General features: G+C 35.9%; 5 protein-coding genes across 13 annotated transcripts; 3 read left to right on the top strand and 2 right to left on the bottom strand.

The window, feature by feature from the left end:
• Nucleotides 1-1,216: 1,216 nt before the first annotated feature.
• Nucleotides 1,217-3,210, top strand: LOC130739980 (xyloglucan O-acetyltransferase 1-like). Its single transcript, XM_057592455.1, has 2 exons — nt 1,217-1,574; nt 1,925-3,210. Exons 1-2 carry the CDS (start codon nt 1,358-1,360, stop codon nt 3,025-3,027), a joined length of 1,320 nt encoding a protein of 439 aa, XP_057448438.1. The 5' UTR covers nt 1,217-1,357; the 3' UTR covers nt 3,028-3,210.
• Nucleotides 3,211-5,837: 2,627 nt separating this feature from the next.
• On the top strand, nt 5,838-11,178 carry LOC130739982 (GCN5-related N-acetyltransferase 5, chloroplastic). Of its 7 annotated transcripts, none has more exons than XR_009020019.1 (4): nt 5,838-6,667; nt 7,459-7,742; nt 7,883-7,988; nt 10,958-11,178. XR_009020019.1 is itself a non-coding variant. In XM_057592458.1 (3 exons), exons 1-2 carry the CDS (start codon nt 5,913-5,915, stop codon nt 7,715-7,717), a joined length of 1,014 nt encoding a protein of 337 aa, XP_057448441.1. In that variant the 5' UTR covers nt 5,838-5,912; the 3' UTR covers nt 7,718-7,742; nt 7,883-8,114. The 7 variants fall into 7 exon arrangements, 1 of the variants encoding a protein (XP_057448441.1); XR_009020024.1 differs by lacking the exon at nt 10,958-11,178 and adding an exon at nt 10,766-10,951; XR_009020023.1 differs by lacking the exon at nt 10,958-11,178 and adding an exon at nt 10,708-10,726.
• On the bottom strand, nt 8,572-12,845 carry LOC130739981 (probable serine/threonine-protein kinase PBL28). 2 transcript variants are annotated; one of them, XM_057592456.1, is made up of 7 exons: nt 12,342-12,833; nt 11,996-12,183; nt 11,619-11,817; nt 11,370-11,530; nt 11,180-11,284; nt 9,777-9,899; nt 8,572-8,886 (listed from the first exon to the last, which is right to left on the bottom strand). In XM_057592456.1, exons 1-7 carry the CDS (start codon nt 12,478-12,480, stop codon nt 8,650-8,652), a joined length of 1,152 nt encoding a protein of 383 aa, XP_057448439.1. In that variant the 5' UTR covers nt 12,481-12,833; the 3' UTR covers nt 8,572-8,649. The 2 variants fall into 2 exon arrangements, with proteins under 2 accessions (XP_057448439.1, XP_057448440.1); XM_057592457.1 differs by lacking the exons at nt 8,572-8,886; nt 9,777-9,899 and adding an exon at nt 10,955-11,024 and having other exon boundaries at nt 12,342-12,845.
• A 4,757-nt stretch (nt 12,846-17,602) lies between these two features.
• LOC130739983 (MLP-like protein 423) lies at nt 17,603-18,829 on the top strand. The gene is made up of 2 exons (XM_057592459.1): nt 17,603-17,841; nt 18,328-18,829. Exons 1-2 carry the CDS (start codon nt 17,655-17,657, stop codon nt 18,600-18,602), a joined length of 462 nt encoding a protein of 153 aa, XP_057448442.1. The 5' UTR covers nt 17,603-17,654; the 3' UTR covers nt 18,603-18,829.
• Nucleotides 18,830-22,014: 3,185 nt separating this feature from the next.
• Nucleotides 22,015-24,334, bottom strand: LOC130739984 (WAT1-related protein At5g40240-like). Of its 2 annotated transcripts, none has more exons than XM_057592460.1 (7): nt 24,025-24,334; nt 23,867-23,932; nt 23,625-23,738; nt 22,908-23,148; nt 22,650-22,808; nt 22,372-22,523; nt 22,015-22,266 (listed from the first exon to the last, which is right to left on the bottom strand). In XM_057592460.1, exons 1-7 carry the CDS (start codon nt 24,201-24,203, stop codon nt 22,116-22,118), a joined length of 1,062 nt encoding a protein of 353 aa, XP_057448443.1. In that variant the 5' UTR covers nt 24,204-24,334; the 3' UTR covers nt 22,015-22,115. The 2 variants fall into 2 exon arrangements, with proteins under 2 accessions (XP_057448443.1, XP_057448444.1); XM_057592461.1 differs by having other exon boundaries at nt 23,625-23,730; nt 24,025-24,268.
• Nucleotides 24,335-25,275: the final 941 nt, after the last annotated feature.

Below are 25,275 nucleotides of genomic sequence, written 5' to 3' on the forward strand. Positions count from 1 at the left end.
TAATATATCCAAACTTAGCATTTAGGGAGGTTTTTCATTTTAATTGAATGTACGATACATTTTCCTACCTTTTTTTTGCCTTCATCAAAATTTCTTATGGTTGTTGACAAATACCATGTGATTTTGTGTATAAAATGAATTAAACAATCCAACTTTATGCAAAAGTAAATGTTAAAAGTCTGTATTAATATGTGATTAGGAGGGTTGTATGCATCCAACAAGGCAACAAACAAATTGGTTCACATGGGCATCACGTACCAACAAAAATGTATCATGCTTTATTATTCGTACAACTCACTTTCAAAATTCATGAATCATTGTGCACCGACTCATACATATTGTTTAAAAATTAATGAGGTTCAGTGTATAAAGTATGTTTATCTTTTTTCTTTCACATGCATAAAAAAGAATGGTCCTTTCTTAATAGTATGATATTAAATTTTGGATGAGTATGTTTATTCAATAACATTCTATTTCTTAGAATGTCAAATTACTTATCCAACGTGCTTTAAATGAAAGGAGGTGAAAATGTGAATTAAGTATATTGCCTCCACTTTTTATGAATCATTTAGATAATCCATGAAAAAAATGTTTAACAGCACAAGAGATGACAAACCAATTTAATTGGATTTACAGATTTAATTTTATGCAGGGGCTCACCTTGTATTTTTAATTTTTATAAATAAATTTGATTGGTTAGAGTTAATTTTCATGTGGTTAGTGCTTGAAATTTATCGTACTGCCTAGCATCACTCTTTTTATGAGTGATAAAACAAACTCGGTCTATGTTTTCTAAATTTCAACTATTTTTGTTAAAATATAATATAAAACAATTTATGTGACATTTATCTAACAGCTTAGACTTTTTGAATAACTAATTATCTGACAATTTTTAACCACAATTCAACAATTTCCTCATCAACCAACATCCTCTTGGATAATTTAACCGAATTGGTCTGATCACTACTCATCATCTTCAATTTTCTCATGAACATAAATCATAAAATGCTAGAAATTAAAAATGAATGAGTATAACTTTGCATAGTACTGAAATATTCTATGACTATAAAAGTCCAAGACCGATTTTCTGAAATTGTAGTTGGTAATTTAAAGAGGTAGACTGAGATCGTGGTCCACATGTAAATCCAACGACGTGTATATTTAACTGATTAAATAAATAAATAAGCCATGTAACACTGTATCTATGTGTCGTATCGATACTCTCAACTTTCACCCGACACTAGCCTAAACCAAAAAGTAGTGTTTTTTTTTTTCTTCAAACCAGACACATCTCAGCTAAGAACAGCAGAAAAGTGCTGAAAGTGAAGCACAAGAAGAGAAAGGTTTGATTCTGAAGATGGGAACAACAAACCAGTTCAAAGATCAATCCATATCCTTCACCAAGAGGCTTGTTCCTTGGACTCTCTATGCTCTGCTTCCCATTGTTCTGCTTCGGTTATACTTCTACCCTCTTCCCTTTCCTGCATCTCCAGAACCTGAGCTTCCTCATTCCACTCCCAACACCATCATCTCTCACACTTCTTCTTCTCCTCCTCCTCCTCCTCCTCCTCCAGGTACTTGTTTTCATAATCTCATCTTGTTAAAACTGTTAGTTACTGCTTGTTGGTTCTGTCTTAATTTCTAAATTAGCAACTTAGGATGTATGATTTGTTAGTTTTGTTGGAGTGAATGCTCAATTTAGTCGGTCGGGTAAGTTGGTCCCTCGCGGTTGCTCATTGTGTCAAATGTTGGTCAAGTTAGTCTCTGTCCGACGTTTGATGTGACCATATGGACTAACTTGACCGACATTTGCCACAATCAGAGACAACGAGAGATATTTTCTTTTCTAGAGACTAATTTGTCCAATGCTTCCACTTTCGAGGATGAAATTTGAACATTAACCCTTACATGTTTTTCATTGCAGAAAAGGAAAAAGCTCAGGAGATCCCATGTGACTATTTCAGTGGCAAATGGATCCGTGACAGGAGAGGTCCTTTGTACAATGGCACCACATGTGACACCATCAAAGAAAACCAGAATTGCATCAAGCATGGAAGGCCTGACTCTGGCTATCTTTACTGGCGGTGGAAACCAAGTGAATGCAATCTTCCAAGGTTTGAACCAAACATTTTTCTCAAACTAGTTGAAAACAAGCATGTAGCTTTTGTTGGGGATTCTATGGCTAGGAATCAATTAGAGTCCCTTCTTTGCATGCTAGCCTCTGCCTCACCCCCTAACCTTGTCTACCGGAACGGTGAGGATAACAAATTTCGCCGCTGGCACTTTGCTTCTCACAATGCAAGTGTTTCAGTGTATTGGTCCCCATTTCTTGTGCAAGGTGTTGAGAAATCAAATTCAGGGCCAAATCATAATAAGCTTTATTTGGATCATGTTGATGAGAGGTGGGCTAGGGATATGGATCAAATGGACTTGATTGTGCTTTCGATTGGACACTGGTTTTTGCATCCTGCGGTTTACCATGAGGGAAGTTCAGTTTTAGGTTGCCATTACTGTCCTGGTCTAAATCACACTGAGATTGGGTTTTATGATGTGTTGAGGAAGGCTTTAAGGACTACCCTTAATAGCATAATTGAAAGGAGAGGAGGTAAAGACCATGGAATTGATGTAGTTGTGACAACATTTTCACCTGCTCATTTTGAAGGTGAATGGGATAAGGCTGGTGCTTGTCCAAAGACTAGGCCTTATAGAAATGCAGAGAAGCAACTTGAGTGGATGGATGCTGAGATGAGGAAGATTGAGATAGAAGAAGTGGAAGATGCTAAGGGAAAAGCAAGTAAATTGGGAGGGATTAGGTTGGAGGCACTAGATGTGACCAAATTAGCAGTGTTGAGACCTGATGGGCACCCTGGTCCTTATATGTATCCTTTTCCATTTGCTAATGGGGTTCAAGAGCATGTACAGAATGATTGTGTTCATTGGTGCTTGCCTGGGCCTATAGACACTTGGAATGAGATTTTTCTGGAGATGATGAAGAAGTGGCAGGAACATCCTAGGAGTGAAGAGTGAGGTATTTTTGTTTTAATTTTTTGTTCTGGATATTGCACCGGAAAGGTTCAAACTTTGTTCTGGTAAAAGGAAGCATTTTATAGGGTATACAAGGATTTAGAGCCATTTCCACTGGGATTGATTAGTGATTGTGTATTCTACTTGAGCTCTCTTCTTCTTTAATGAAAAAGGATATATTTCATATGTTTTATGTTGTTGGTAGGAAAAATGTAGAGTGACAAATCATGGGTGTAAACTAGTCCTATAGAAATGTAGAGATGGGTTTGAATGTGAAGTTGTGAACTAGGCCATTTAGAAAATGCACAGAAGTGTCTAGTTGCTAACTTGTGAAACAAATCAAACAATTCATGACATAAGGGCAAGCCTTTTCTGTCTTACTCAATTTGTCCATCAATTGTCTAGAGGGATGGTTTTTTCAAATGGGAAACTCCCATTTGTTTTAACTTCTCTAATGGAAAATTGATCCATTGGCTATTATGTTTGTTTTTTTCAATGGTACTTAAAATATGTTCAGCTACTCCATTTGGAATTGTAATCTGTTTAGCCATGTTGACTGAAAATTATGGCGAGTACCTACTTGGTAGGCGAGCAAATTGAATTGATCAAATCAAGAGTTTATGGCTTCAAAGAGTAAATTTAAGAATCATTTCTTTCTATGTAGTCTAGACTCTAGATTCAATTTTTGAATTGATGAGTTATGAGTCTGCTGGCTAGTACTAGCATTGAATCAACTTACCTGATTTTGAGTATGTTTCTCTATCAATGCAGATTACAGAGACGTTTTCACCTAACCTCATTTAATTTGATACCCGTTGTGTTATATAATGAGAGAATATGACTATGGCCTTCAACATTAATGCTGCAAATATTCATGCTTGAACTAATCATGCTAAGAAAAAAAGTTATTTTTTGGCAAACATGATATATCACTTAACAGATTTTACCTTTTTTTGTTGTTGATAAGAACAGTATGTGTCAAGTATTGAAGCGAAGGATTCGGGTCCAAATCTAACGAGGAAATATACTCTACTTATCAGCTTATAGTGTGTTTAGATAAATTTATCTTTCTTAAGTAATTAATTATGGGTAGTCTGACACCATTAAGCTACTTAAGTATAAGCATGTGTGTGTCTATGTGTGCGCATGTGGCTGGTGTCGAAGGTTAACATTTGCTAAATGCAAACCACTAACATGAGAACAACAGGGTGTATGAAAGACCATTATTCAAATCTCTATTAACTGGCAAGTTTTTTTTATATCCTTCACTTGCTTCTAATATAAACTAAAGTACGAATTATATATTTAATTTTTTGTTAGAAAGGGTCAGGGTCAAATTGATGTACGTACGGATAATGCAAGATGAGTTGAGGCAGCACGACTGTTTGTCTGTGGAAATTCATTGAATATCATTTATGAACGTAGAGGCTCTTCGTTCTGATTCATCGGAAAACAATGAATGTAGAGGCTCTAATTTCAACTGTTTTAGACTACTTTCAGTTAAAATTAGTTTTAAGGTTGAATATATTTTTGTCCCTCTAGGTTTTCCTAAGGGGGTTTTATCCTGGTAAGGTTTTAATGAGACATTTTTCCTATACTTTTTCTCTAAGGAGGTGGTGGGTGGTGGGTCTTTAGCTAGTTGATGGTTCTTGATCTAGCTATTGTAATGTTGATACATTTATTTTTCTTTCTCCTGTTCTTACTTGTATTGGGTTATGGTACTCATTGTACTTCATTCAATATATACTATCCAGCTTATAAAAAAAAAACTGGCTGAATTTACTCATTCGTCAAAGCAAAGTTGCATTCAGATCCTACAACTTTTGAATTATTTGATTTTAATCCTCATTGAAGGTGGAGGAGTATGTGTCCCGCAAAACTTGATGTGACATTTTTGTTGTAACTTATGACGGACTAAATTTGGAGGAAAAAAAACAACCAACACACTAGCCTTTCTCAAGCACAACCATGAAGCCTCCCTTATCTCAAAACATGAATCACATAAACACTCCGATCCAACACCAAAAGCTCTTTATGTCCCAAATCAAAACAACAAACTTGTGTCTCGAAGGAGGCTCACCATAAGCCAACCTAATAACATCTAAGAAATAAGAGTAGCAAATAATGTACTTGAAATTCCTAGCTCAATTAAGAAAGTTCCAAACCAAGATTTCAACATTGTCACTTGATCCAAAAATCCTACACACCACTGTCCAAGATGATCGCGGACACACGCACCATACCCAACATGATTTGAACTTCCAAAGTAGCTACCATCCACATTGAGCGCCAACGCGAGAGAGCTTGGAGCCAGCCACTTCACCAATGTGACCTAATCACCCTTTATGCTTACGGGGTGGCAATAAATGTTGCTTGAATTGCTGCACCAATGAGACGATGTTGGTAACAACCACCTCTAGTCATAAATTGATATTCTCAATGCAAAACAAGTTTCTCATCCACTATGCGTCTATGCCCACCAAAGGGTAGCTAAGCCACCCCAAGGAAGTGAGTTCATGCAACACCAACATGAGCTAAATCCGTACGGTAATGTAGACAAACCATGATAACAAAATCTTAATTCGTAATTTCTTTTTGTTTCCAAAAGTTGTAAACCTGATCGAGAGTCATCCTTTCGACTTTCTCAAAGTTCAAACTTGTGTTTTTACTTTCTATTTACAATTCTTTTCTAACCAATCATACTCTTAGTTTTTTTTTCATACCCTTAGTTAAATAGAAATGTTATGCTAAAACAGGATTATTATAGTAATTTAACTCATAGATTTATCTATGCAAAGCCATAAGCCCATGAGAATACAGAATTCCAGGGGTAGTGGGACCCACGCCCTGAGCAAATCCTGCATCACACATCAAGTGCTGCGTTGTGAATGGTGAAACCATGCGATTCCTCTTCTTCTTCTCATCGTCACTCTCCTCCTCTCTTCCATTCTACCACCACCACCACCATGGCTTCCACTCTCTCACTCTCCTTCCCCTTAGACCCTCAAAACCTCCACACCCGCTTCATCTCCGCCGCCACCACCACCGCCAATCTCTACAAAACCCGTCCATTCACTCTCTCAACAACCCCCCACACAAACCCACTTCCCAGTTTCCACCCACACCCTTCCCCCTCCTTCAGAATCTCATCTTCCCAATCCCAATCCCCCTCTTCCGCCACACTCGACGACCCATCTCACCCGTTTCTCCCGGGTCGGTTTCTCACCAACGAGGAGCTTCAGCAGCTCGAATCCCTCGAAGCCTTCCTCTACTCCCACGAGCTGGAATCCGGAACCATGTGGGTCCGGGTCATGCGGGCGCACGAGGTGGACGCCGTCGTTGGGTTACTGGCGGAGTCGTTCGCCGAGTCGATGCTGTTGCCGGCGGCTTATGTCAACGTGTTGGCGTTTCTGGTGAAGCAGTATTTGGTGGAGCGGAGGGCGTTGATGCCGTACATGGCTACGCTTGTTGGATTCTACAAGGGGGTGGGGGATGGTGATGGAGAAGGAGGGGAAATGCAGATGGCTGGGACTGTGGAGGTTTGTTTTGATAGAAGGGGTGCGAACTCTTCTGTTCCCTCGCCGGCGCCGCCCAAGGATTCGCCTTACATTTGTAACATGGCTGTGCAAAAGTCTCTCAGGAGGTATCATATAAGCGCTTATTCATAAGCTAATTTGAGAATCTTATTAAAATAAGCTAAAAATGAGTTATAGATTAAATATAAGCTCTTATTCATAAGCTAATATGAACAACTTATGAACATAAGCTCAATGAAGCTTATAGGTAGGCCATAAGCTATTTACATAAGCTCTCCCAAAAACTAAATAAGCGTCTTATGCTATGAAATAAAATCAAATAAGCTCTTCTAAGCAGAGATTTTATCTACTTTCTGCAATTTTACCTTCCTTGCACTTTATTGATAGACATAGAAGTACCATATAAATTCAACCTGCTGCCATCTTGGGGCAAGCTAAACATTTTCATAATAGGAAAGATCTGCAGCTTAAATAATTAAGCTACCTAAATCAATGATTTGACATTTTATTGATGTGATATTTAACTAAATCTGCTAAATGCAATGAGAGATTGACTTCATCCTTGCAATAGCAACTGTATTATTGTTTCCAGTATAATTCTGCATGTATATAAAAAATTGTTCATTTTGACCTTTATCTTATGGGCCACTTTCCATGTGTGAATTCTATTTACTTTGTGGAGCTGGGAGTATCCATGTTTATGATCAACTTAGTGCATGTTTGCTTTCGAGTTGGGTACCCTCAAAACCATGGTTTTGGCAAACACTATAAGTTATAGACAAAATACTTATAATCCATGATACATTGTTAATTGCCAAATCCCCATGTTGGTTCACATTTTTGAACACATAAGTGGATTAACTTTCTAAAAGTGTATTTTTCTGGTAATTCCCTTCAGGAGGGGCATTGGCTGGCATCTTCTAAAGGCAAGTGAGGAGCTAATTTCTCAGATGAGCTCTTCAAGAGAGGTTTACTTGCATTGCCGAATGATTGATGCTGCTCCATTTAACATGTATACAAAAGCAGGATACAAGGTTATGAACACAGATAGTATTTTAGTCCTGCTAATGTTGCAAAGACGCAAACACTTGATGTGCAAGAACCTTCCTCTCTTAAGTACACCTCCAGAAACCGATCTGTCAGATTCTGACATGTAAAGGGCAACATGAATGAATGTGCAAGGTTGCATAATATTTTGTTATTGTAATTTTAGCATTATCTCATATTGCTTTAATGCTCATGTGTTATTTCTAGCTTCCACATGATTATTCAAAAGGTTTTGTATGAAGTTTATTATTTATATCTGTATGTTTCTGTTTCAGCAATGGTAGCGAAGATGATTATGGTGGTTTAAAGTTTGATTGGCGAAGGGAGAGTGGTTTCACACTTCCTTGTTTGTATCTGTGGGGAAGAGACCTGTTTTTACAGGTAAATTACAAAAGACTGTTCTCTAAATTCTTGTTTTACTTGTCTGGCTTTGACAGAAAAGTGATGGAAAAAATTGCAAGGCCAGTAATTTGTCATAAATACCAGGTTATATACAATTATACATCATACATGGTTTTTTTTTTGTAGAACCTAGGAACATTAGAAATGCATGAAGAATACCTATCATGTTCACTTTGAATTTCTTCAATATAATCATAAAATTGATTTTTGTCTGTATCTAGGATTTATGTCAATCTTGAAATTTGAACGGGGCATATGGAATCTGTTGAACCATGCCAAAAGAAAATTGTAATGTCTGTAGGTTAGATAACATTCTCATGGGAAGTAGTTAATTCATGTCATGGTCTTGTAGAGTTGCAGGTACTCCTTTCATGTGATCCGAAGAAGGTGTGAGTAGGAGTAGTAATGGGGACAGAAAGAGTAAAGGAAATGACTTTCCGCTTTGTCCACAATGGATTGAGTTCCTAATCTCTCATAAGATCATCCACATTAGCTATTTTTTTATACACAATCACGCAGAATACTTCTGGGTCATCTTAATCTTGGTATATTAATATGAATCTTAGAACTTCTGAATAGAGTTCACTTTTTTATTGTCAATGAGAAATCATCGTAGTTCTGGTGTCTTAACTTGTGTTCACTAGATCAATCTCAAACTATGCATAACCATTCCCAAGCCTTTTGAATTTGTATAGATAATCATTAGAAGTTCTTTTACACAATCTTCCATTGAAGGTCTCTCATTACTCTCACTTCGGACACATCTTGATGCTAGATTGGCAAACATGACTATAGACTGAATGGTGTAAGAATTTCGAGCCATCTCTGGATCTATCACCTTACGAAGTTTCTTGCGGTCATTCAGTATGTGCCTCACCTGCATATGAATGAATAGCAAATGTGTCGATGTCTATGTAGTATGTGTCTAAAATTCTGCAACTTGTGATGTAAACTTTTGGAATAAGTTCAGTTTACAGGAGTGTATGACAAATCACAACTACACCATTAGTAAGTATTAACTGGATAGCTTTATCCTAAAATCTACCATTAAATTGAAAGCTCTTATCAAGTTATCATATAAGATAATATTTGGAAAATATAGCATTAATCCAAAATCACATGTCATTTACATGTATTAAGGATAAGTGGATAATGTCATATATACTTTTCAAATATATGGAAGTAAGAACCGTATGATAATATTTTTATTGTTCAATTTTTTACAATATTTGACACAAATAGGAAAATGACATCATATCTAATGTTATTAATAGTGAAGAATTGTAAAGCCTTACCCTGGTCTAAACTGATCCCCCCTCTATTATTTATTTATTTATGGTGCCAAGTGAGAGTACTATCCTATTGTAAATTTGTAATAGGAGTTACTCTTGACCATTCAATGTCACATTAATGGGCAAAAATACTAGTTGTTTAAAAGTCGCATGATCACTTGAAAAAGTCATGATTTAATCTTGATCATCCTTGCATGATCCAATGGTTAGGATTCGTTATTCTCACCCTTAATATACAACAACGCTTCTCTCACTTGATACACTCATGTGTGTGCATGTAAACTATCCTCAATGATGTCTAAAAAATATACCAGGAAAGATGTAAATGAAAATTACTGTTTACCAGTAATTATATGTCCAGTTATTTTTAAATGCAATGGAAAAAATCAGAATCATAACTTTCAAGGTCCTAAATGTTGCTTTGTCATATTTAAGGATCAATGTTTTATTGCGTGTATGCATGCAAATTTCCTACCTGTAGTACAAGGTTCTGATCATTAGGACCCTGGTTTAGATCTACTGCTCGACGTCCAGTCAAAAGCTCCAGAAGAACAACACCAAAAGCATAAACATCACTTTGTAGAGTGAGTTTCCCAGTCTGTTGTCAAATGAAATAAATTAATGATTTGAAAACATCTGGTGTAGTAGTCCACAGATGCTAGATATAATAAGATAGAATGTTAAAGATTGCAAGGTTATATTTTGTTTGAGATATACAAATTCTATCTAAGTAATAGAATGTGCTGTATACTGAGATAGATACAGGGATTAATGTGTAGACAATATCAGTTATGGTAGCAATATTTGGTTGTAAGCATGACTTTTTACCCTTTCCTGAATTGAATTATGTTCATTTCAGATTTTTGGGTCATACCCTATTAAAATATAAAAACATGTTCTAAATTGCATTTTTGAATGTTATTATCTAACTGAAAAGAATGCTTCCTATGAGCTAGACTATTTCTTTTCTTATTGAGACTTTAACATTTGTCAGACTCTTATCTCATAAATTTTCCATTCAAGATGGGGTTTTAGGAGAGAGGAAAGACGAAAAGGGGTAAACATTCCATAAGAGATTTTCTTCGTGCCCACATGCCCCAACAGCATCAGTGTTTTGGCAAGAATCAGAAAATGATGTTAATAATTCTCAAGATAGCGCTCATGAAAGCCCTCTGTGCTTATAATGTGGATGAGGGCAGAAATTTTGTTGAACTTCATAATTGGAAAGTTAGTTACTAGACCATGTCCATGGATGGCAAGGATTGAACAATAGGCCACTGGGTCTATCGGTTTCAGATACCATGATAATCACTTATCTAAAAGCACAACTATGAAATAAGGGGCCCTAAAATTGTTCTTATTGCCTGACGAATGTTAAATCAAATTAACCACTAACTATCATGTAGGTACTTAATTTGAACAAACCTAGTAAGGAAACTGAAAGGCTTCTCTATATTTGGATAGAATTTCAGCCTCAGGCTTCTAATGCTGACCAGATGTTCAAAGTTAAGCCTACTTTTGCTGATATGGGATGTGCTGACTGCTGAAGTTGCATTAGTCTTTACTTTATGGTATCCTAGACAAACCAGGGGTACTAGTAGGTGCTGCATTGCTGTTGTTCAACCATTGATAAAGCTCATTAAATTTACTGTGCAGGAGATGAAGGAAGTTGAAAAGTTAGAATTTATGTGCATGTCATCCTCTTCTGCAGCAATAGCGAATCCTGGGTATTTAAAAAGTGAAGCTGATTGCATCATGTGCGTAATTGCAAAAGAACTTAATGAATTGAATGTGTACTGACTGTTACTGTATAGTAAAATCTCATTTTTGTCTTTAATAGTGAATGACATAAAAAATCTGGAAGATGAGATTGTGTACCGATGTATACTCAGGATCAAAATAGCCAAAGGTACCAAGCACTCTGGCAGTCACATGAGTTTCCTGTCCTTCTGGCATTAACTTGGCAAGCCCAAAGTCTGATATCTAGAAAAAAAAGGTCAAGTTTAGCTCTGTGCAGATTTTAAGAAAGAAATATTAGAAGTCATTATTGGGAATTTATTTATTATACCTTTGCTTCAAAGTTGGCACTTAAGAGAATATTGGTCGATTTGAAATCTCTATGAACAATAGGAATTCCAACATTAGAACTTGAATGGAGATAAGCAAGCCCTTTTGCAGCTCCTAGTGCCACTTGTAGTCTTTGAGGCCAATCCAGGTTTGCCCCAGTTCCTAAAATGAGAGGTGTAGCTTAGTAGAACCTTGATGTAAGAAATATTGACAGTAGTCTGGGTTCTGGGAACATGACAAAGTAACAAACCATTCAAGTGATCTTGTAGGTTCCCATTTAGCATATATTCGTAGACTAGGAATCTATGCTTTCCATCAGCACAGTAGCCTATCAAAGAAACAAGATTTGGATGGTTGAGTCTGCTCAAAATGTCGACTTCGACTCGGAACTCACGTTCCCCCTCTGCTTCTTTAATTGCTGGCAGCTCCATTTTCTTGACTGCTACAATCTTCAGAGGGAGAGATATTATATCAATATGTATTTATTTGTGTCAGGTTCATAAATTTTGAGCCATTTTATAAAAAGAAGTATGGTTTCTGATGGAAGGTACAACTGGTGTTACAAAATCTTGAGAATTGATATGAATTCTTGTGGTGGGCTATAAACTCATGTTCAGAGCATATTACCTCTCCTGATCGCAAAGTGCCTCGGTAAACTTTGCCAAATCCTCCTTTTCCGAGGAAATTTTCATCACTGAATGAACATGTTGCCTCTTCCATCTCCCTGAGTGTGAAAACAGATGATCCATGAAGCTTCTTTGCAGGTCGTGGTGTTTTATCTTCAAGTTGCCAAAGCTGTACAGATTTGTAAATCCCTGAATAAAGTATGCAATGCTACTAGTTAGTTGTGCAATGAAAGAGCATTAAAATGTTTAGAGTATAATAATAAGAAGAAGAAGAAGAAGAAGAAGAAGAAGAAGAAGAAGAAGAAGAAGAAGAAGAAGAAGAAGAAGAAGAAGAAGAAGAAAAATACATGGGTCTGTATGATCTTGAGACTTGCTTCTCCGGCGTTTGTTCCAAGCTGAGACCAAACCAAATGGCATGATTGGATTCTCTACCTTATGTGTCCTCTGTTTAAGGATTGGAATGTTAGGTCCTAACAAAGGAAACATACAATTGGATGGAGATGACTAGTTCCATTGCACACTCAGTTACAGGGAATGTTGCCAAAGCCCTTGAAGTAAAACACTTATTGGATACACAATGAGGATGGAGTAAATCAGTTTGGTATAGTATGCATGTGCTTGAGAGAGCTATTATTCCCTTATAGAAGTACTTTGATATCATTAGAGTTGAGTATTCTCAATGGGATACTTATGGGCCAAGTGAAGTTAGATTAGAAAAATACTTGAGAAAACATCTTCCAACAACACAAGGAGAGAATATACTTTAAGCTTAAGAGAAGGCTGAGAAAAAGAAGAGTAGTTGGGATGATAGTTTGACAAGGAAATTGGAACTGCACCCTCATTCTCCGTGTTGTTCATCTTATTTACGTTTTACCCGTTTATAAAATTGAAAATAAGTGGCGGTTGGAATGGCCTTTTCATTTGTTCTCTTCATTACACAAATTGTTGTTATTTCTCTTTCTCTTGTATGGTGCAACCGTCATTGTTACTATTAAAGCATATCATCATCACCATTTCAAGGAGATTTTCATTAGGACCGGTAATGTGGGGTCTTAAGGGCCAATGTTCTTTTAGTCGATAACCATCAAATATAAATCTGTGGTAATGAGAGAAATTTGAATGTGGAGTTGGGTGGAATATTTTGGCCATTTTTTGGCTCTAGCTCCTTCTTTGTTCCCTGACCATTCATTTGGAGTTCGTGTGAGAAATGAGGTTCCGATTGTGGGCACACCTAGCAAAGATTAATGACCCAATTAAACCAAGGCCCAGCATTAGTAAGAGCCCAACCACCAGGGGTAGATAGGCAATATGGAGGATATGAGTAGTTGTCAAAAAAACAAATAAGATATGAGTAGTCTCCAACAATTATTCCTAAAATTATATAACCCATTTGATCTTTGGACGAAATTGACCAAAAAAAGAAGTAATGAGTCTCCCCACAATATTGTGGGTGCTCATTATTCCAACTAGTCGCCATGTTCTTCAATCCCTCACCTAACCTAGCTTTTTCCATCCCTTGGGCAGGATTCGAACCTGCAATCTTCAGGTCATGAGCCTGACGAGTTAACCAACTACTCTACCCCGCTTCTTCCCCTTCTCTTTCACTATTCCCACCTAGGTGCCCGGCTTTGGTTGCGTCGGCTGGGATAGAACCAGCGCTGGGGAAGTAAGCGGCGGTCTAACGACCCCCTAACCTAGGTTGGAGCTATGAAGCTTACCTTATTTATTAGAAAGGACTTTTTCATTTCAGCTTGCTGACTAGGGTTGGCAGCTAAATTCTTCGCGACCCCATAACATAAGAGAAAGTTGTTGAGTTCATAAGCCCCCATCAGAGAGAGGGGCTACTTTGTAGTAATTGCGAATGAGCAAGTAGGGAAGGGTTAGTACATGAATATTCACTTGTAAAATAATAAATTTACAGATTCCATGAGAAAAAAGCGTGTACGGTACTTTTGTGTTATCATGTCAAAATCTATTTCGAGTATATGAATTTGTGCAACAAAGATCTTACCTAATGGAGAGATAGTTGGAGATGTAACAAAACACTATACTTGTCATTACAAAACTAATAAGGAGGACTTGCTGGTAAAAACTACGTATAGGAAGGCTAAATGGCAAGGGTGAGAATTATGTTCTAGTTGAGAAAATCAAACTCTAACCCTATACATGAAGTGTGTTTTCCATACGAATTTCTAATAAAATATCTATAGGAATAGAAAATTAAATGTTGATTTGCATTGAGAGTTTTGGGTGCGTTGGAAATAACTTATTTCATAGCATAAATGCTTAAGTATTTGGGCATTGTTCCGGTACCCATTGAAAATAAGATGGCACAATACCCTTTAGTTCATTTTTTACTATACAAAGGTCGTATTTGTAAATTTTAAAAAGTCTATTATGAAAAAAACATGACTAAAAGGTATGAAACCCTATGTTTTTGAAAGGGTTCCAAAGAAATTGCCTATTTTTACTGACGCAACTTCATGCTTAAAGGTTAGTCATGTTTCAGAATGTTCTCTAATCTACCTCTCGATCTTGGATGATGTTCCTTGGGTATGTTTAAATTGTTGGTGGATGAAATGGGATGAGACAGGATGTAGTGATTTTATATTCCACTGTTTAACTTTGTTAAATGAGGATGTAATTGGATGAAACTAATTTCATCTCATTCCATTACTTACTTTCAATTTCCGTACCCGCCAATTTGGATGAAAGGGGTGGAATGGAGACATTCATAGCTACTAAAACTATATAAATATATAATTATTTTTCTTAACCTACCTATATTTTATATTCAATATCGGTGTATTTTAAAATATAGGCAATATATGAATAAAAAATCAGAATCCATTTTGATCCTTGATTATCCAAACAATTGAGTGATATATTTGTTCGACCTCATCATAAAGTATCCCAACAATAGAAAATGATTTTTGTCAATCTCCATCCTGTTCATTATGTTTATTATATTTCTTTCTGCTTTGTTCTATTATAATCAATCCAAACATAGCCCTCGACATTCGTAGAGTTCCTTTTATTTTGTGTATTCCTTTTTCTTTTATTCTCCCACTTAAAAAAATTTAAAATTACCACTAAACTTTAAAAACTGATCTAAATTCGAACAATTTTAGATTAGACTAAATCTGCTGACGAAGTGAACTGAGAACTAAATCAAGAATAAAAATGAAAGCAAAACTTTTACTAATTTTCGAGTTTGTATTATTCAAGTAAACATCAGATCTCCTTTCAAGCAAATTTTCTTTATGTGCTCACTAGACCCACAATCGTCCTCCAACTGTCAAATGAGACAACCCTCTAATGCTGCGCTCAAAGAATCGTGGCAGGCGACTGGTTACGAGAGATTTACAATATTGGTTCGCCCAATTAATTCCGAGCCACATAATTAATATTAATATAGCCTAAGCTTAATGAAAAATAATTAATGGGCACATTATATCTCCTAAGTAAATAAAAGACATTAAATCCCCTAAGCAAGTAACATTGCCTCGTCCTATTCAATTGTATGTTCCCTCGGCCATATCTTCAGTCCAGAATCCAATCAAGTTTAAACTTAGAAACAATTCTACAAATCAAATCAAAAAAAAATTGCATTGAAAAACAATCCAATTCATTCTGTACGTTGTGAGGCTTCAGTAAAACGAACAGTGTGTCCTGGCATCCAGAGTGGATCTCAGATGAGTGGATATCAGATGATATGTGCCCACTTGGTCTTGGGAGTTATAGAACCTTCACTGCATTTTCAATATCATCAGTCACATTCGCAATCAATTTATGACTCACCCCAACTGATACCACCGAAAATGCTGTTTAAACTAATTAAATTCTGGATTCGTACACAAACATTTGTGTGTTTTTTCTTGGTTACACTTTTATGGATTTTTGGTTACAAAGCATTTGTGTGTTTAATTTCAAGTAATATCTTTCAAAAAAAAAATCAAGTAATAAAAGAAGGATGTAATTTATATGCAGAAAGGTAAAAGGTTTTACACATGTATTTAATTATATTTCTCTATTTTTAATTTTAAATATTTTAAAAGTTTAAATTTAATTATAACATAGTAATAAATAGATGGATTCTTTTTTCTTTGGTACAGCGAAATAGATGGATTCTAAATTAGATGACTCAACTGCATACTAATTAAATTCATAAAAGAAAATTAAATCAATGCCTAGATAGTGAAAATTAAGATAATCAATTTTTTTTATAAAGATGGTTTATTTCTTTTGATCTCAAATCACATTGAGTGTAGGTAGTGGAGCTTAAAAAACATTTAGTGGGGTTGTGAAAGAATACATAGAGTATTTAATTTAGATGTGCCAAAATAAGTGTTGTAGGGTTGGTTAGCAGGGGTCTTTAGTGATTGCCACTAATACTCATAGTAGTAGTATTTTTTTAGTGTTTTCATTATATTAAGAGTAATTTTATAAAATAAATACCGATAAAAAGAACAAATGTAATACTATTTTTTAATGGATGTGAAATGATTACTTGATTTTTAATTTAAATTTCATTAATTGTTTAATTCATCCCAATAGTTTCATCCAATTTTGAGAGCTTTTAAGCCTTTAACATTAATGATGGGGTCCAAACCTTTATTGTTGCCATGTGAATGGCTGTAGCTTAAGAAACGGTGTCATGAAGTGGTAGTTGTCCCAATAAATACAAGCACCGTTATTAAAGGATACTGAGCCTCAAGCGGTTGTTGAACTGCATCAAATACTAACTCCCTTCTATAAAAATTATTGTTATAAACACTCTTTAAATATTTATGTTTGTTGGGGTAGAAAATCAATGCATTTTTTACTATTTTTTTTAATTTTTATTCTCATTTAATAAATTTTTTCTCACTTATATTACTTTTCATACTAACCAATCACGATCTTCTCTATCAACTACATTATTCTCCTTCTAAGTAAAATTTAATAGGTATACTAGTGAAGTTAAATAATGGTACTTTAGTAATATTATACTAGCGATAATTGTCATTTTACTCTTTGTACCACAACCTTAAATAACAATCTTCGTGAAACAGAGAGAATTATATATCATCTTTCTTGTATCATACTACATCTGTTTCAATATAAATGACCACTTATAGCAAAAATATTTATTTTATAATAATTATCCACTTAGAATTCTAATGTTGCATTAATTGATGTTTTTCCATATAACACCCCTATGCGAACAATAAATGAGGAGAGATAGAAATACACCTTAAGAGGCAAATTTTAGGAAAAGAAATAATATATTTTAAAAGTAAACTATATTAATTGCACTTCTTAATATGTGTGCATCTTCTCTAAGTGGACACTTATTCTGAAAAGAAAAAGTAAATGTTATCCAATAAAATAAACGAGATTCCATAAGGTGGTTCAATATTTCGTCATTTAATCAAGTACTAGTTGGGGTTGATTTCCAATTAATGTGAATGAAAAACCTTAATTAGTCAGCTTCTATATATGTGAGATAAGTTTCTTTTAAAAAAAAATGTTATCCAATCAAAATATTTATATAAAAAAAGATTTACTTGAAAATTTTAACTAAAGAGATCTATTCTCATAACTATATATATGTGGTCATTGTCCCATGCATTCATATAGCTCCAATTTGATTTATAATTATTTGTAGTCGATAAACCATGGGAACCCGTGGAAAGCTTGAGGTAGACATTGATCTGAAGTCAAATGCAGACAAGTACTGGTTAACCCTCAGGGACTCCACAACCATATTCCCTAAGGCCTTCCCCCATGATTACAAAAGCATTGAGATTCTTGAGGGTGATGGCAAGGCTGCTGGTTCTGTCCGCCACATAACTTATGCTGAAGGTAAAACAAAAGTTAAATTTTTCTTGAGGGTTTTAATTTGGGGCATCAGTGAAATGAAATGGTGAAATGAAATGGTACTTTTTCTTTTATTTCTTTGCTTTATCATTTATGTGGAAACCAAATCTTATTCTTGTAACTCTTGCTACTTTTCTTTTGCTTTACAACCTTAATTTATGATTGGAATAAATTTAAGAGTTTAACTTAGCACTCACTTTAAAGTAAATATGTTAACGCAACTTGACTGTCCGCTGAATTGTGATGAATGTGCTTTTATGTTAACTCAACTAATATTCAAACCCACACTTAATGTTAAATATTCAAAAGCAAGTACATTCTTTTCTATTTTATACATTCTTTTCTATTTTATTTATATTGGACGTTGATTTTCTGAAGTGACAACCAATTATTTGATCTGTGTTTACGCACATTAAATCCTTAATTTAGTGTCATTCCTATTCATGTTTGGTGGTTTTATACATGGTCCAGGGTCACCACTTGTGAAATCATCGACAGAGAAGATTGATGCTGCTGATGATGAAAAGAAGACAGTAAGCTATGCTGTGATTGATGGTGAACTCCTGCAGTACTACAAAAAATTCAAAGGGACAATCTCTGTGATAGCCGTTGGGGAAGGAAGCGAGGTGAAATGGAGCGCTGAATATGAAAAAGCAAGCACTGATATTCCTGATCCATCTGTTGTCAAGGACTTTGCAGTCAAGAACTTCCTTGAGGTGGATGAATATGTTCTCCAACAAGCATAGAGGTTCTCCTCTATGCATGCCCATTAGTTTAAGGGCAGGTGTTTTTAATAACATGTATGGATTACTAAATAAGGTTGCATGTGTTGCCCTATCCTGTTTGATTAATGTGATGTTGTATGTGACCCTGTCCCTCACTGCTGTTTAGTGGTTCTGAAGATCAGATCCAACAGCCCATTTACTTGAGCAAGAGTAGTGTGAGAATTGAAGTTTAATTTATTTGATCATCATTTCCTTCTCTTGCTATAAAATATTAATATGACTTGAAGTTTATAAATCACTGCTGTCCCGGCACATCATTCAAAATTGTACTGTTGGCCAAGATCTATGTTAAGAGGTGTGCAAATTTAATTTAGGCTTAATTCAGTTTTTGGTCCCCAACCTTTGTCATAAATATGGCTTTAGTCCCTCGCCGGAGTAAAGGTGGGGGTTGGTCCCCCGTTTTTGGCAAAATGATTGATTTTGGTCCTTCCGACCGGTTGGGTCAACACCGGAGCTCCGCCAGCTGATGTGGCACTTGCCACATCAATTAATGACGTCCTAGGTGGTTTTTTTTTTCATTTAAATTCTATTAAAAATAAATTAGAACACAATTAACCCTACTAAAAATCTAAATATTCCTTTTTCATTATCATATCTTAATCCTCTAGCAACCAAACCCAGAAAAAGTAATTCATCTTCATCTTCTGGTTGGAATCTGGAAGCTTGAGATAAATTCTAGAAGAACCCTAACCCCCAATTTCCATGAAACCTAATCCCCAATTTTAAAAACCCAACTACAACCAAACACCATGACGTAACAAAACCCAATTTATTCATCCTCCTGAACCCAGATTAAATACCTACCGAAACCTAAATTTAGATGTGGAAGTAGATCTGTTTTCAGACCTCAATTGATTGGGTCAAATTCAAGCAAGTGTCATAAGGAAGATAATAGTATGAAGCCAAACAGTCAAGGGAGATGTGTCATGTTTTTCACAGCACCGCCACTGTTGGAGAAAAAGACATTAGCAGGAGCAGGTTCCTCCTCCTCTTCCTCTTCCTCGCCGAAGATTGAAAGTGGAATAGCTCCTTGAGGCTTTTTCGCCATAGCGGCGGTGTCGTAGCTGCCGTTAACGTGTTTAGCAGCGAGATCTGAGGGGGAATGACGAAAAGGTCAAAGGGTTTGAATGGTGGTTAGAGGATGGAGTGGGTTGATTTAGAAACGACGCGAACTTGAAGTCACCGAAGGTCTCGTCATCTTCCTTTGACCCTTTCTTCAAATTCTATTCCACTACCCCAGAAACCCCAACCCATAACCCCTAATCTAGAGAAATCATAAAACGAAAACCCTAACCTAAAACTCTCAATCCAGAGATTTTCAATTGATTGAGTGTGAAAAAAGAAGAAGATGAACAGTGAAGTTGATGGAGAATGATGATGATGATTCATAAAGATGTGAAAGTAGAAAAAGAAGAAGGGGGAAGAAGAACAGTGAGAAGGTGAGAATGATGATGTTGAATTGGTTTTATTTAGATGTGTTAATTAGATTAGTTTATTAGGAATTAGGATGAAGGGTTTTAATTAGTTTAATTATGAGTTATTTTTGTAATAAAAAAATTATGGGTTTTTCTTTATATAATTTAAATGAAAAAGAAGAAAAAAGCCACCTAGGACGTCATTAATTGACGTGGCAAGTGTCACATCAGCTGGCGGAGCTCCGGCGTTGACTTAACCGGTCGGAAGGACCAAAACCAATCATTTTGCCAAAAACGGGGGACCAACCCCCACCTTTACTCCGGTGAGGGACTAAATCCAGTTTTTGGTCCCCAACGTTTGTCATAGATATGGCTTTAGTCCCTCGCCGGAGTAAAGGTGGGGATTGATCCCCAGTTTTTGACAAAATGATTAGCTTTAGTCCTTCCGGCCGGTTGGGTCAACGCCGGCTGATGCGGCCCTTATCACGTCAATTAATGAGTCCACGTGGCTTTTTTTTCTTTTCTTTTAAATTAAAAAAAAACCATAATGAAAACCCTTAATTAAATCCTTTCATTTAATTAAATAAAAGAAATCCTAATCTTCAACTTCATCACCATCTTCTTCAACCTCCACCCCAACCAAGCCCTTTATGAATCTCATCATCATTCTCCATATTCATCTTCTTTTTTCACACTCAGATCAATTGAAAATCTCTGGAGTGGGGGTTTTAGGTTAGGGTTTCTGTTTTCTGATTTCTCTAGATTGGGGTTTCTGGGGTGGTGGTTTGGTGGGATTGGGGGTGGTGACTCCTCCGTTCTAGAAATGGAGAAGAGAGAGCTGGGATTTTTCCTTGATCTGACTTTGAGTATCAGAGGTGGTGCTTGGTGGTTGAGTTCGCCAAAAAATCAGAGAAGAAAATGGCGATGGTGGCTTGCCGGGAACGATGGCAATGGCCTCCACTGTTTTCCGGCAAAGTTTCTTTCCCTCTCTGTTCTTCCCTTGACCCGATTTCTGGTTCCTCTGTGCAGATTTCTTGTTCTAAAGATGTTAACGTTGTAGGGGAGGATGGGTCTATTACATTTCTGGTTTAACGAGATCTACTTTCAATGAGTAATGATGTAATGGATTTGGGGCTTCAGAAAATTAATTGCTTTCTTCATTTGCTCGATTTCAATTCTGTCATTTGTAATGATGCAATTGATTTGGGGCTTCTAATTCATGTCTGCGTGATGCGTTTTTAATTTGTTTTATTTCAGATGGTTGAGTAGAATTGGGGTGCTTAAATTTGGTAATATATTAAGAAAAGAAAATTGATTTGTGATTAAAGAAAGCCTTAAACGAGTGCTTCATTCAGAAAGAGGGATCAATGTTCTGGAAATAATTTGAAGATGATAGGAGGATGTTTGAAGAAGATGAACAATAAACATAAAAAAATTTAATTAAGATATAATTAATATTTTTTTTCAAATGAAAAAGAAAAGGAAAAGTCATGTGGACTCATTAATTGATGTGGCAAGGGCCACATGAGCTGGCAGAGCTCCAGCGTTGATCCAACCGGCCGGAAGGACTAAAGCCAATCATTTTGCCAAAAATTGGGGATCAATCACCACCTTTACTCTGGCGAGGGACTAAAGCCATATTTATGACAAAGGTTGGGAACCAAAAATTTGATTAAGCCTTTAATTTAAATGTCAAATTTTAAATGTTGAAATGGGACTGAGGATTGAGAATATGTACAAGCATGTATGCTTAATTACATCCACCTCTTACTCCTTGTTTTGTAACAGAGGAACATTATGGCATGACGGTTTCTCAACCTTGTCCTACACGTTTAAGGCCATTTGTCCTGGGAAAATATATGGTCACTCAGGTATATATATATGCAGCTGAAGATGATGCCCCCTGCAGTCCTCTGTCTCTAGACAAACATGTCTATGCATAAATGGAACTTTCAAAATTATAATGATACACATTTAACTTATGCATTAAAATTTTATATTTGGCTCCCAAATTTGTTGTTCAAGATCCGCTACCTACCATACAAGCAAGGAAAATCATCTATACATCTATGGCTTTGGTCGACATGAGAGGGGCTGAAGAAGATGAGGCGAAATCCTTAATCTTCTCAATATTTACCACATTTTCCTCTTGAGCCTGCGCCCACATCACACCATAAAATCCAACAGCTATTGTAATAGCTCCAATCAGGCTGCACAAAGCAACAAGTATATTTATAAACTCATTGATGTTAAATCATGCATTTCATATATGTATAATTTTGCATAAATCTGCTATGTTTTAGGGGTAATATTACCTTCCCACATAAAGACTGTCTCCTAGAAGTAATACTCCCAATACAACCGCAATTACCATTCCTAAAGGGCTGAACATAGCTACATAAATTGGTCCCTTCTTACGACACGCCCATGCAGACACAACACTCCGCAACGACACCACAAAAATTGCCTGCAAAGTGCAAATGAATCAACCACCACAAAACTAAAACATGCATGCCTACATAACATAACCAACTCATATACTTTTCATTCCTTGACCATTTTTCTTTAAACAATTATTGAAGTTTATACTTACTGAATAACACACAGCTGCCAACTCCTTATCAAGTCTGAGAACCCAAGCTTTTGAAGTTCCCTCTGCAATTAAAGCAACTATGGCAGATAGGACCACCACCATGCTGCAACAAACGGTTGTGACCACTAGCTCTTCAGGATATTCCCTGATAATCCAAGTCTGTGTATTTATGGAAAACCAGATTAAACAAATGACTTTTACTCTAAACTGCAAAGACAGTGTGTAACTGTGCATTTAAATTTGGACTAGTTTGTTTACCTGTACAATAAACAAAACTGAAACGCAAAAGCCAGCAGTTGCAAGAAGAAAACCACCAAGTATCCAATTTGATTGCACTGAGAGGTAAGTTCCACTTCCTCCCAATACTAAATTTTGCATAGAACCTCTAATAAGTGGCATTCCTTGGTATAAAGTCAAGATTAGTGCCCCTGCAATGGAAACTACTGTGCCAACAATTTTCGCCTGGCTGCTATGTAGTTTTAGGTTCAGATTTTCCATCCTGAAAGTACACATCATAGTAGTATTCACTCTAATTTCATTTTCCTATTGATAATAATGAGCCATCAAATACCAATGCATAGTGTTCACTCCAATTACTGCATGTATATTTGAGATTTTCTAAGAAATTTTTTTTTGAAAGTTTAAAAAAAATACCACCCAAATTCTGAAATAGTATCAGTCATCATAAATCCTGGACCTATTTATTAGAGACAACCCATATATGTGTCACCTGCATATTCCATTCCTGCAATTTCACGATCAGTTGTCCAACCTTTAGATAAGGGTGTGTCGAGAAGTCTCACAATGACTAAATATATGGTTAAATAAGTGTTTATAAATGATAAGTATTTATAAATGGTAGAATAATCCTCTCCCTAAACTAACTTTTAGGGTAGAATTAGACTCAACCCAAATTAGAGATATCCAAAATTAGTTTCTTCAAACACATAATTCATAAGGGTGAAGAGGGGAAACCTGAAAATTACAGCAAGTGTGAAGGTAAAGGCAGGGACCAGGTCCACCATAGCTGAGGCCAGTGTGGGAGAGCTATATCCAATTCCAGTGTACAACAATATCTGCACTGCAGTACTGCACAGTTACCTCAAGCTCATCAAATTTCCCACATGAATTCCCCTTTCAAAACTGCCAAATTCCGATCATAGAAGAATATATATTTGAATTGTATACCGTGTAATAAGGTGTAACTCTGTTCATACCTGAGGCAAGAAAGAAGAAATATTCTGCGGAGAATTGAGCTTGGAATTGGTGGAGGAGCTCTCTTCCTGTATGATTTTTGAAGGGTAAAAGAAATCACAAAGAAATACAAATTTATAACACAGGCTTGTGAAAGAAACTTTTCAGTAATTGGACACACCTGTGGTAGAGGATGGTGGATGGTAGAAGGAAACAGAGAGCCAAAAGGTTTGAGTAGACAATGAAAACATAGTTGCTCATTCCACTGTTGGTGGCTGACTTGACTAGAGTGTTCAAGCCTACTTCCAAGAACTGAGTTGCAACCATTGCTGCTGTTACACTCACTCCTTCACTCACCATTTCTCTGTCTTTTACTTTTCCCCTAATTCACTTGTTCTAACTTCTCAACTCTATAGCTAGCAGATTGAACTACTGGTTTCCAGAACTAAAACACTTTCACTTTCCTAATCTTATATTATCTAGCTTTTCAAACTATTCAAATAAAGTACGTATGTCTGGTTAGAATATGAGGATGGCATCATAATATTGTTTAATAATAATTTAAACTTTTGATTAGCTAGCTACATGCATTACTCATCCAAGATTTTTTTTTCTCTTATCAATGTTTTACCTTAAGGAAAACTTAAACTCGGGGAACCAACAAATAATTTTTCTAAGCAATCGAACTTATGTTCTCACTTTTATAATTTACTGTTTTAAGAGTCAATTATCTTAAAATCTTAAATTATTAGATTGGATAAGAGTTACATGAGTAATTTCATATTTGTAAGATATGCAGGATAAATGCATATCGTTAATATTACTATCTTGGATTTTGTCCCAATTCAGATTCAGTGATTAATAAGCATTCATGTATCCCACAAACAGCACAGAAATATAGGCAAAACATAACGTCATGATCCATGTCTTGGTAGAAGGATGGAAGACTTTCTCCCCCAAACCCTCTAGAAGCAACAAATACTTAATAAAAGATACTCCAAGACGTATAAATATTTACATATTTACATATGCATTCATTCATGTATACCATTTGAAGTCACACTACACACATGTAAAGAGTAAGGAGTAAACCCTCCGATCATTATTATAAACAAAAATCAAATTTTTAAATTCGTTTAATAAATGATGTATCTAGTCTATATTAATGACTAGATATATCATTTATTCAATAAATCTAAAATATTGTTTTTATGGTGTATTAATTTATAAAGGAGAAGTCTACTCTTTAATCTTTTTTTTTGTATATCGGAAAGATAAATTGCACCCGCTAGAAATCGAACCCTAGACCTCCCCCTACTCAACTCTCATGTCCTCATCTTCTACTACTTGAGCTATCATACGGGACCTACTCTTTAGTCTTTACATGTGTGTAGTGTGGCTTCAAAAGATATAAATATTTTATTAAAATGAT

The sequence above is a fragment of the Lotus japonicus genome, chromosome 2 (genome assembly GCF_012489685.1).
Source record: "Lotus japonicus ecotype B-129 chromosome 2, LjGifu_v1.2".
Lineage (NCBI taxonomy): Eukaryota > Viridiplantae > Streptophyta > Magnoliopsida > Fabales > Fabaceae > Lotus > Lotus japonicus.

Excerpts from the sequence above, each read along its gene's own strand:
- LOC130739984 (XM_057592460.1), bottom strand. The coding sequence starts at position 24,203 with ATGGTGAGTGAAGGAGTGAGTGTAACAGCAGCAATGGTTGCAACTCAG. Across the intron at positions 23,739-23,866 it reads TTTCTTCTTTCTTGCCTCAG|TACTGCAGTGCAGATATTGT; the intron begins GTATGAACAGAG and ends GTAACTGTGCAG. Across the intron at positions 23,149-23,624 it reads ACACTTGCTGTAATTTTCAG|GATGGAAAATCTGAACCTAA; the intron begins GTTTCCCCTCTT and ends GTGTACTTTCAG.
- LOC130739981 (XM_057592456.1), bottom strand. The coding sequence starts at position 12,480 with ATGTTTCCTTTGTTAGGACCTAACATTCCAATCCTTAAACAGAGGACA. Across the intron at positions 12,184-12,341 it reads TCAAGATCATACAGACCCAT|GGATTTACAAATCTGTACAG; the intron begins GTATTTTTCTTC and ends TACTTTATTCAG. Across the intron at positions 11,818-11,995 it reads GCACTTTGCGATCAGGAGAG|ATTGTAGCAGTCAAGAAAAT; the intron begins GTAATATGCTCT and ends CTCCCTCTGAAG.
- LOC130739983 (XM_057592459.1), top strand. The coding sequence starts at position 17,655 with ATGGGAACCCGTGGAAAGCTTGAGGTAGACATTGATCTGAAGTCAAAT. Across the intron at positions 17,842-18,327 it reads CCACATAACTTATGCTGAAG|GGTCACCACTTGTGAAATCA; the intron begins GTAAAACAAAAG and ends TACATGGTCCAG.
- LOC130739980 (XM_057592455.1), top strand. The coding sequence starts at position 1,358 with ATGGGAACAACAAACCAGTTCAAAGATCAATCCATATCCTTCACCAAG. Across the intron at positions 1,575-1,924 it reads TCCTCCTCCTCCTCCTCCAG|AAAAGGAAAAAGCTCAGGAG; the intron begins GTACTTGTTTTC and ends TTTTCATTGCAG.
- LOC130739982 (XM_057592458.1), top strand. The coding sequence starts at position 5,913 with ATGGTGAAACCATGCGATTCCTCTTCTTCTTCTCATCGTCACTCTCCT. Across the intron at positions 6,668-7,458 it reads GTGCAAAAGTCTCTCAGGAG|GAGGGGCATTGGCTGGCATC; the intron begins GTATCATATAAG and ends AATTCCCTTCAG.